We start from the raw sequence: 11,407 nt of genomic DNA, 5'->3' as shown, positions 1-11,407 counted from the left end.
CTTAAAAAAACCAAACAAACTGGTGCCAGTGGCTCATGCCTGTAGTCCTAGCTACTCAGGAGGCTGAGATCTGAGGATCATAGTTCAAAGCCAGCATGGGCAGTAAAGTCCATGAGACCCTTACCTCCAATAAACCACCAGAAAATCAGAAGTGGCGCTGTGGCACGAGAGGCAGAGCACTTGCCTTGAGCTGAAGAGCTCAGGGACAGCACCCAGGCCCAGAGTTCAAGCCCCACGACTGACCAAAGAAAAAATAGACATAGTTTAAAACAGATGGAAATAAGAGTAACTCCCTCTTCCTGTATTTATAGCTATTCTTGGGATGCACAACCTGATAACAAACGCGCAGTTCTGTAACGTAGTGGGCAGTAGTAATGGAGTCGACCAACATTTTTCAAGTGAGTATTTAAGATGCTTTATGAATTTCAGTATTTTAGGAAATGTATATTTGTGTCTCCATTTTTCATCTTCGGTGTTTATATATCAAATGTTAAATATATATTCTTCAACTTGAAATTCTAGTTTGATAGTATTGACAGAGAAAGCCATTGAAAATAGAATAGCCAGCATGTTTTCTTTTATGTGTTGACAAATCTAATAAGAGCTATTCTCACCACAGTAAATATTACTGATTAAGCAGTATAAAATCTAGGTGCCTTTTCTTCTAAACCATGGCCTTGAGTATGCTAGACACATACTCTTACCACTGAGCTACATTCCCAGCCCAGCTAAACTTTTTCTTTTCTTTTTTTTCTTTAGTACTGGGGCTTGAATTCAGGTTTAGATGCAATTTTGCTCAAGATTGGAGTTTGAGCTGGGCACCTGTAGCTCACTCCTGCAATCCTGGCTACTAAGGAGGCTGATATCTGAGGATCACGGTTCAAAGTCAGCCCAGGAAGGAAAGTCCATGAGACTCTTAACTCTAGTTAGCCACCAGAAAACTGGAAGTGGCGCTGTGGCTCAAGTGGTAGAGCACTAGTCTTGAGCTGAAGAACTCAAGAATAGTACCCAAGCCCAGAGTTCAAGCCTCATGACTGACCAACAACAACAACAAAAAGATTGGAGTTAGACCACTTGAGCCATACTTTTACTTCTGGCTTTTTGCTGGTTAATTTTAGATAAGAATATCACAGACTTTCCTGCCTGGGATGGCTTCAAACTGAGGTCCTCAGATCTTAGCTTCCTAAGTAATTGCAATTACAGTTAGCCACCAGTGCCTGGCCAAACTTAATTTTACTGACATTATCAGTGTTACTGATTTTTTAAGGAATCAACAGTAATTTTGCAAAAGAAACTATATTATAAAATCAGATTCAGGAGGAAAAACTATTCAACCCCCCCAAAACATCCTGGTGTGAAGTATTAAAATGGCCTAAAACAAAGGTTTTTGTTTTGCTTTATTTTTAGTTTATTTATAGGGAGTGTTTAAATTATGAAGGTAATAATATGCTTTTATAACATAGTTACACAGTCCATAAGTATATGTGAATAAAAAGTAAAACTGTCTAGGCTCAGTTTGGTGGTTTATGCCTGTATCCCAGGTACATAAGAGCTGGAGATAGGAGGGTTCAAGTTCAAGGTCATGTCAGTCAATCCTTGCTCTTTTCATTTGTTACTACAGATGTAGTAAAAGGGGAAACAATTGTTCCAGTGTTTGATGAGCCACCAAATCCAACCAATGTTGAAGAGAGCTTAAAGAGAATTAAAGAAAATGATGCTCGTCTTGTTGAAGTTAATTTGAATAATATAAAGGTAAGTATATTGAGCATATAATTCATAAAAGATCAACAGAATTGTTTCATTTTGAGTCAGGTGAACTTTGGACAGTAGCTTGACAGTTTTGATGCAAAGGGTCTTAGTCTTCTCACTTTAAAGATTTTGCTACTAACAATATGCTAATATAGTAGGTTCTTTCAATTTTTAGTATTATAGAACGGTATTTTCTGTTTACTTTTTAAAAATGCAAGCCCTACATACTGCCCTTAAATCTCTCTGGCTTATAAAGTATTACCCACTTTTAGGACCTTTAAGTCTTTTTCTTTTTTCTTTTTTTTTTTTTTTTGGTACCGATCCTGGGACTTGAACTCATGGCCTGGCCACTGTCCTAAGCTTTTTTTTTTTTTTTTTTTTTTTGGGGTCCGGTCATGGGGCCTGAACTCAGGGCCTGGGTGCTATTCCTCAGCTCAAGGCTAGCGCTCTACCACTTGAGCCACAGCACCACTTCCGGCTTTTTTCTTTTTGCTTATGTGGTGCTGAGGAATCGAACCCAGGGCCTCAGGCATGCAAGGCAAGCACTGAGCTACCTTCCCAGCCACCCCAGCTTTTTTTTTTGCCCAGTCCTGGAGCTTGAACGCAGGACTTGGGCCCTGTCCCTGAGCTACTTTTGTCAGAGGCTAGCATTCTACCACTTGAGCCACAACACCATTTCTGGCTTTTTCTGTTTATGTGGTACTAAGGAATCCAACCCAGGGCTTCATGCATGTAAGGCAAGCACTCTACCACTAAGTCACATTCCCAGCCCAGCTTTTCTTTTTATTTATTATTATTATTATTATTTTTTTTTTTGTCAATCGTGGGGTTTGAACTCTTGGCTTGAGTGCTGTCCTTACGCTCTTCAGCTCAAGGCAAGTGCTCTACCCAGTGCCACTTCTGGTTTTCTAGTGGTTTATTGGAGATAAGAGTCTCATAGACATTCCTGCCTGGGCTGACTTTGAACTGCAATTCTCAGATCTCAGCCTCCTGAGTAGCTAGGATTACAGGCATGAGCGACCAGCACCTGGCCAGCTTTTCTTTTTCTAATCAAATTTCTTAAGGTTATATGCATGGAGAAGTCTCCTTTTAGTATACAATCCTATGTGAGGCTCACACATTCGGTTATACAACTGCCTCCACAGTGAAGAAGTCCGTAGGCCCCAGACCCCCTCTGTAGTCATCTCCACCCTACCCTTGTTGCTGACAGCATTTCCTTCCCGCCATTTCACCTCCTCCAGAATGTGTATAGATGACAGCCTTAGTACCTGGCCTTGCAGGCTAGCCTTTCCATTTGGCATAGTATCTATGAGCCTCATCTGTGCTATTACAGGTATTGCAGCGTTCCTTCTTCTTGCCTGTTAGATTTTTAAAAAGAGGTAGCCAAGTAAGAACAGCACCACACACGTGGTATTCAGGTAAGGGGTAGGTTTATTCAGTAGACCTGCTGGGACCAGGCCATGTTGGCACTCCACACGTCTGGGATAGGCCTGGGAAAGAGCTGGGAAAAAGAGAGAGAGCTGGGAAAGAGAGAGTTGGGAAAGACAGCTGGGAAAGAGCTGGGAAAGAGAGAGAGCTGGAACCACTATCCTCAGATCTCTGACTCCTGAGTAGCTATGTTTACAAGCATGAGCCACCAGTGCCTGGCTTTCTTGTTGGGTTTTAAACAATATAACTTTCCTTTAGAGTAAGTAAAGAGGAAATAAGGCATAAGGGTAGGTAATGATTAGCTGGGTGTCAGTGGCTCGTGTGTGTAATGGTTGCTATTCAGGAGGCTAAGATCTGAGTATCACAGTTCAAAGCCAGCCTGAGCAGGAAAGTCCATAAGACTCTTATCTCCAATTAACTACCAGAAAAACCGGAAGTGGCTCTGTGGCTCAAAGTTGTAGATCACAAGCCTAGAGTAAAAAAGCTCAAGTCAGCACCTAGATCTTGAGTTCAAGCCCCACTACTGACCAAAAAAAAAAAAAGAATAATGATCAGCAAAGCTTAAACTCAGGTTATGTCTTGGCTCCTGTCCGTTGCATAGCAGGGACCTTACAAATTCCTCTTTGTAATTGATTTCTCTGAATTGAGGTTTTGGAAAGGGAAGCATCTGGAAATTATACAACCTAGGGCATAAGTACTCTGTACTTTCAGTGTGTCTTTCTTCTATGAGGAAAGCCTTGGAGAAGACTTGTAAAAAAAAAAAAAGAAAGAAAATTCAGTCCCTGTGTATTTATCTCTAAGTAAAAATTAATAATCTAAAAACTATCAGGCTGGGGCTGAGAAGGTGGCTCAGTGGTTAAAGCGCTTGCCTTGCATGCCTGAGGCCCTGGGTTTGATTCCTCAGCACCACATAAGCAAAAAGAAAAAGGCTGGAAGTGGCACTGTGGCTCAAGTGGTAGAGCGCTAGCCTTGAGCTGAAGAGCCGAGGGACAGTGCCCAGGCCCAGAGTTCAGGCCCCATGACCGGACCCACAAAAAAAAACTATCAGGCTATAAGAAGAACTCGATGTCTTAAAATCAGTACCCTGCCCTGTGTTGTCCTCCTGCAGGAAGTATAGTTAATCTCTCTTGATAAAAGGTCACTAAGTGGAGGAGAGTAGTGAGTCATCTACTTCAGTGATTACACTCATTAGAAAAGTGGATTCTCTCTGGGCACCAGTGACTCAACACCTGTAATCCTAGCTACCCAGGAGGCTTAGATCTGAGGATCAGGGTTCACAGCCAGCCCGAGCAGGAAAGCCGGTGAGACTCTTATCTCCAATAAACCACTTGAAAACCGGAAGTGGCGCTGTGGCTCAGTGATAGAGCACTCTCCTTGAGCTGAAGAGTGGAGGGACAGCGCCCAAGCCCAGAGTTCAAGCTCTATGACTGCCAAAAAAAAGAAAAAAGAAAAGTGGATTCTCCTTGAGTAGCCAGGGATTGACTACATGTCCTAAGAATAATGGAAAGTAAAATGAGAGTACTTTGTTAAGTGCCAGAGAAATAGTAGTATGAGCAATAGCTAATGCAAATGCACCAAAGTAAATAAGTAAAATGATACAGAGAATACTATTGATATTCGCATTTGTACACTATCACATGTTTATTAATTGTTGAGTACGTTTTTTAAAATTTTTTATGGTTTCTTTTTATTTTCTTCAAATTCTTTATTGTGATTAAGTGATTACATAATTTCACAAATTTCACAGTATTGTGGGATAGTGATGCTTAGTTAAAGTCACAAACACATTCTAACTTCCATGAGGCAAATTGTCTATTGTGATCTATAACATTTATGAGTTCTATGAGCTTTGCAATACAGTTATTTCTCCACATTGGGTGATATGTACATTTCTTTTGTTTTGCATAACACCAGCTGTTCCCTCTTTCCCATCGCTGCCATTTTGTTGCTTAGTTCATTTTGATCAATGTCCAATGCAGCTGATGGGTCCCACTGTTGTATGTTTTTTCCCTGATTCCCTCTAGTTCTGTGTCATCCTCCTGGTTTCCCTCTGGTGTGCACATATATACCATATATGTGATCAGTAGCATGGGCTTATTTAGTAGTGATTTGACCAGATGAGTGGAAGTCCTTTGTTTCTTAAGACTTGTTAATTTTGTCATATCACCTTACATTTTGGATTTAACATCTACTCATCAGGGAGACCATGTGCCGTTTGTCTCTTTGCTCTTGGCTTACCTTGCTGTTGAGTATGTTTTAAAAACTTAAAAAGAGTAAGCTGGGCATGGTGGTATATGTCTATAATTCAGTCCTTGTCTGAGTTAGGAGGATCTCCAGTTTAACGCCAGCCTAGGCTGGGAAGGTGGCTCAGTGGTAGAGCGTTTGCCTTGCATGCCTGAGGCCCTGGGTTTGAGTCCTCAGCACCACATAAGCAAAAAGAAAAAAGCCGGAAGTGGTGCTGTGGCTCAAGTGGTAGAGCGCTAGCCTTGAGCTGAAGAGCTGAGGGACAGTGCCCAGGCCCAGAGTTCAGGCCCCATGACTGGACCCCCACCCAAAAAAAATAAAAAGCAAAAACAAAAAAAAAAGCAGCAAATATATTTGATTAGTGGTCTGATTTGCTGAAAATATGATGTTTCACATTTCTATCTTTCAAGAACATTCCAATTCCTACCCTGAAAGATTTTGCAAAGTCTTTGGAAAATAACACACATGTGAAGCAATTCAGTCTCGCAGCCACCCGGAGCAATGACCCCATTGCTGTGGTAAGTATGCCACTGCTGGTAACATCAGTTACAGAGGGGAAAAGTTGTGATTTTATAACCAGGATTTACTTCCTCCTTTCAGCTGGTGTTTTAGCTCACTATTAGACAATATATCCTATACTAGGTTCTCTCTCCCCCCACCTCAGGTGATGGGGCCTGGGCGCTGTCCCTGAGCTCTTCAGCTCAAGGTGAGTGGTCTATCATTTGAGCCACAGCACCATTTGTGGTTTTCTGGTGATTAATTAGAGATAAGAGTCTCCTGGACTTTCCTGCCTGGGCTGGCTTTGAACCATGATGCTCAGATATTAGCCTCCTGAGTAGCTAGGATTACAGATGTGAGCCACTGGTGCCAGCTCAGTGATAGATTTTTGTATATTAAGCCAACCTTGCATTCCTCGAATAAATTCCACCCTGGCTTTGAAAATAACACTCCCTTTGGTTCTTCTCCAACTTCAGTGGACATTCTAAGGTCCTCATACAGGTACTTGCTCATCTCCTAAACATTTGATTGCTCCAAGGCTTGTTTTTTTTCTTTTCTTGGGTGATATCATTCTGTATTATTGCTATGTATTATCCACATATGCTGATGAGAACCAATATTTTTATTTATTTCTGGTTTATACCTCTTTCTATACCCATGCCAAGCTATCTACTTGACAGCTATACATAGATATCTAATACACAGCCTTTCATCAGAGTCCTGGACCAAAGTCCTGACTCCTATCCATGCCTTCTCTTGATTCTTCTCTTATTAAATGGCAACTTTTGCATCTTTCACTTTCTCCAGCCAATAGTCAAAAAGGGCTGGGATGTAGCTCAGTGGCAAAGCGTTTGCCTAGCAAGTGCAACGTCCTGGGTTCGATCCCCAGTACCAAAAAAGAAAAGACAAAAATAATACAGTTAAAAAAAACCCCAATAGTCAAAGAAATCATGAATCATCCTTGACTTCTCTTTCTCATAGCAATAAGCATATATTTATTTCCTGTCTTCAAAATAGTTCTAGAGTCCAACTATTTCTCATCATTTTCATTACTACTACCCTGATCCAAGCAGCTTCTGTCATCTTACCCATTATTATGGCAGTTATTTACATAGTGTCAAGAATGATTTTTTTTGTCAGGCACTGGTGACTAATCTGTAATCCTGGTTACTCAAGAGGCTGAGATCTGAAGATCTCAGAAGCCAGCCCAGGCAGAAAAGTCTGTGAGACTCTTACTGCCAATTAACCAGTAAAAAAGTCAGAAGTAGAGCTGTGCTGGTCGCTCATACCTGTAATCCTAACTACTACTTACGAGATTAGAGGATTGAGGTTCAAAGCCAACCAGGGCTGGAAAGTCCATGAGACTCTTTATCTCCAGTTAACTACCAGAAAACTGGAAATTAGCTTTGTGGCTCAAAGTGGTAGAGTGTTAGCCTTGAGCAAAAGAGCTCAGGGACAGTGTCCAGGCCCTGAGTTCAAGCTCCACAACCAGTCAAAAAATAAGTCAAATAAGTAGAGGCATAGTCCAAGTGGTAGAACACCAGCTATGAACAAAAAGCCTAGTGAGAGAACAAAACCCTGAGTTGAAGCCCTAATACTTGCATAAAAAGAAAATAAGGAATATATGGTAATAAACATTTTTGTTTATGCATATGCAGTATAAAATTTGTGTTAACAGTTTTTTTAGGACCTCATGCTTGCTTGCTTTGCCCAGCTGGTGCTGTATCACTTGAACCTCCAGTTTAGCATTTTTCTGATTAATTGGAGATGGACTCTAAAACACTTTTCTGCCTTGGCTATCTTCAATGGAACTGAGATCCTTTGGAACTCAGACTCTTGAGTAGCTAGAATTACAAGCATGAGCCACTACTGATCAATTTTGTTGTTGTTGTTGTTGTCAGTGGTAGGGCTTGAGTTCTGGGTTTGGCGCTGTCCCTCAGCTCTTCAGCTCAAGGCAAGCTCTCTACCACTTGAGCCACAGCACCGCTTCCCGTTTTCTGGTGGTTTATTGGAGATAAGAGTCTTATGGACTTTCCTGCCTGGGCTGGCTTTGAACAGTGATCATCAGATCTCAGCCTCCTGAGTAGTTAGCATTACAGGCATGAGCTACCAGCACCTGTCATAGTGATGAAATTTTAATCTCCAAGTATTTTCTTTAATTTCTAGGCTTTTGCAGATATGTTGAAAGTGAACAAAACTTTGAAGAGCTTAAATATGGAGTCCAACTTCATTACTGCAGCTGGAGTTCTAGCACTGATTGATGCTTTAAAGGAAAATGAGACCCTGGCAGAGCTTAAGATCGACAATCAGGTCAGTATTCTACAACAATGTAGAGGAAGCAGTAGCTTCCCCCTCTGCCCCCATCCCCCCCCCACCCCAATCTAGGGCTCAAGCCCCAGGATGGCTGTGGGAAGGGTTGTCAGGGAGTCCTTTCAGAAAAATAGTGGCTGAAAGGGGGTCTGAGGACATTTGTGCTATACACAATATTAACTTAATGTTTAAAGGTGTTATCTAGAGCAACTCTTTTTTTTGGGGGGGGGTGTTGGTTGTGGGGCCTGATCTCTGGGCCTGGGTGCTGTCCCTCAGCTCTTCAGCTCAAGGCCAGCGCTCTACCACTTGAGCCACAGCGCCACTTCCGGCTTTTTTTTTTTTTTTTGCTTATGTGGTACTGAGGAATCGAACCCAGGGCCTCATGCATGCAAGGCAAGCGCTCTACCACTGAGCCACCTTCCCAGCCCTAGAGCAACTCTTTAACTCTGCAAGTTTGTTATTTTGTGGTACTTGAGATTGAACCCCACACTTGCCAAGCAAGTACTCTTCTTCTTGGGGCTAGGAAGGTGGTTCAGTGGTAGAGCGCTTGCCTTGCATGCATGAGGCCCTGGGTTCGATTCCTCAGCACCACATAAGCAAAAAGAAAAAAAAAGCCAGAAGTGGCGCTGTGGCTTAAGTAGTACAGTGCTAGCCTTGAGCTGAAGAGCTGAGGGACAGCATCTAGGCCCAGAGTTCAGGCTCCAATACCGGACCCCCCCCCAAAAAAAAATACTCTTCTTGAGCCATGCCTTCAGCCTAAAAGCATGTTTTTTATGTATGTTTTAGAAATTGAGAAAATTTAGAGTACAATGGAATCAGCACATGCTTGAATATCTTACCCTTGATTTACCTAAAAGCAGTTTGCTTCTAGTTTGTAAATGCTATTTGTTATTTCTTACTCTTGCAGAGGCAGCAGTTGGGAACAGCTGTAGAGTTAGAGATGGCCAAGATGCTGGAGGAAAATACAAATATCCTTAAGTTTGGGTATCAGTTTACACAGCAGGGACCTCGAACCAGGGCCGCTAACGCTATAACAAAAAACAATGACTTAGGTAAGACATCTGCAGGGTCACATTGAGTGAGTTTTTCAACTTATCGTTTGTTAAATTGTGTACTGGAGAAGTGTCTCTTACTTTTAAAAAAAAGCAAGTTTTAATTTAAAGAAATTACTCCTTTGTTTCCAGAATCTGCATTCCCTTTTTTACTGATTGAACTATACAGTTCAGCCAGGTTGAAGCAATGATCAGATCTCATGATAAGCTAACTTCCTGTGACAAAAAAAAGGAAATTCATAGCTTTCTGTGACATTTTCTGTCCCTTTCTTACTCTTGTTATAAATATGCTCTTCAAGCTTTGGAGTCCACAGCGACAGACATGAAACTAAAGAATTGTCTCAGCAAGACAAATTTCCTTCTGTGCAGAAGGATGTATCATGAGCAGAAAATCTGGCACGCACACAGAGCAGGTCATCTGCTCCAGTATTTATTCCTAACGCAGCAGACCCTGCCCCTCTGCTCAGGTTGATTGAGCTCAGGTTCATGGTCTGCTCTCTATTGGCTAGTTTGAATAGGGTACAAATGTATTATTAAGGTGATTTTGAAATAAGATTAACAGTTCACAAATAATCTCAAACTATACCCACCTCCTCTGCTATTTCCTGAACAGTATGGGGTGTGTTTTAAAGTTTCTGGAGCAGAAAAAATAAGCCAGGTTACTGTGTCTGCACTTTTGGTTTTTCTTCCCATTTGAGCCTCTGTGTCCTCCTTGGTTTAACTGGCTATGAAGAGAGAGATCCACAAGATTACAGTGCTATCATCTTTATCACTCGGCCTACCCACTTTAAGTTCTATTTAATTTGTAAATTAATCATTGGCTTTTTTTTTTTTTTTTTTTGGGTGCTGGTCCTGGGCTCAACCTCTGGGCTTGGGCACTCTCCCTGAGCTTTTGTGCTCAAAGCTAGTGCTCTGCCATTTGAACCACAGCCTGTACTTCCAACCTTGTAACCTTTTTGAGGCTATTGAATCTATACCTTTTAAATCATGCTTAACAAATAGGTACGTAATAAAAATACATGAAGTGGGCTGGCGATGTAGCTCAGTGATCAGATAGCACCACAAACAAATTAAGGAGTGGGAGTGCCATGGAAAGAGGCTGAGATGTGAGAGGCAGCTGATGAAGCCAAGGATGCTGAGAGCTGGCACTCACAGCATTGGGCTGGGTCAGACACTAGCTTCATAAATACTCATGGCTAGAATAAATGCAGAATGGAAACGTTACATCAGCAGATTAAGAGGTTGAGTTGGCAGAAGACCCTAGAAGTACATGATAAAGAACTTATATGTCTTTGGTCATTATGTAGGGGACATGTGAGAACTATTATTGCCTCAGGATTAAGAAACTTTTGGTTTTTTTTTTTTTTTTGGTCACAGGAAATTAGCTTATCATGAGACCTGATCGTTGCTTCAACCTGGCTACAACCTGTCTACAAAGAGTTTAGTTAGGACTTACAGTTGACTTTAAAATGTCATAGCTTGCCTGGCCCTGTGACTCAGCCTGTAATCCTAGCTACTCAGGAAGCTGAGATCTGAGGATCACGGTTCAAAGCCAGCCCGGGCAGAGAAGACTGTGAGACTCTTATCTCCAATTAACCACCTGAAAAACGGAAGTGGCACTGTGGCTCAAGTGTTAGAGCACTTGCCTTGAGCTAAAGAGCACAGGGACAGCACCCAGGCCCAGAGTTGAAGCCCCACAACTGACAAAAAAGTCAAAGATTACAGGCTTATCGCATAGTGGATGAGCTGTTATGTACCTCACTGGAAGGTCACAAGGGCCCTAGGTGAGACAGAGTCAGAAATGGCTCTGCCCATCACCCTCTCCTGTGCAGCAAGCTCCCTGTCCTCTGCTCTCAGCCTGATGTATTTTCACACTATCCTGTGATCTCTGCCCATAGATAAAACAGAAAACCTGAATATCCTGTCTCTCAGCAGCCTGTTATTTTGTAACTCAAAAGAGCTAGCAAGGCCAGGTGTTGGTGGCTCACACCTGTAATCCTAGCTACTCAGGAGGCTGAGATCTGAGGATCTCGGTTCAAAGCCAGCCCGGGCAGGAAAGACCATGAGACTCTTATTTCCAATAAACCACTAGAAAACCAGAAGTGGCGCTGTGGCTCAAGCAGTAG

At 42.1% G+C, this 11,407-nt stretch overlaps 1 protein-coding gene across 3 annotated transcripts in view; it reads left to right on the top strand.

Moving 5' to 3' along the window:
- Positions 1-11,407, top strand: part of Tmod3 (tropomodulin 3 (ubiquitous)) — a 54,254-nt gene that overhangs the window by 40,010 nt on the left and 2,837 nt on the right. For all 3 annotated transcript variants that reach the window (XM_013010293.1, XM_013010291.1, XM_013010292.1), the window contains exons 7-10: positions 1,622-1,752; positions 5,832-5,939; positions 8,086-8,229; positions 9,137-9,281. In XM_013010293.1, the coding sequence (XP_012865747.1) occupies positions 1,622-1,752; positions 5,832-5,939; positions 8,086-8,229; positions 9,137-9,281 (528 nt within the window). The remainder of the gene's footprint in view (positions 1-1,621; positions 1,753-5,831; positions 5,940-8,085; positions 8,230-9,136; positions 9,282-11,407) is intronic.

The sequence above is a fragment of the Dipodomys ordii genome, unplaced genomic scaffold (genome assembly GCF_000151885.1).
Source record: "Dipodomys ordii isolate 6190 unplaced genomic scaffold, Dord_2.0 Scaffold11, whole genome shotgun sequence".
Lineage (NCBI taxonomy): Eukaryota > Metazoa > Chordata > Mammalia > Rodentia > Heteromyidae > Dipodomys > Dipodomys ordii.
Note: the sequence above shows the minus strand (reverse complement) of the source record. Positions and strands in the feature narration are given on the sequence as shown.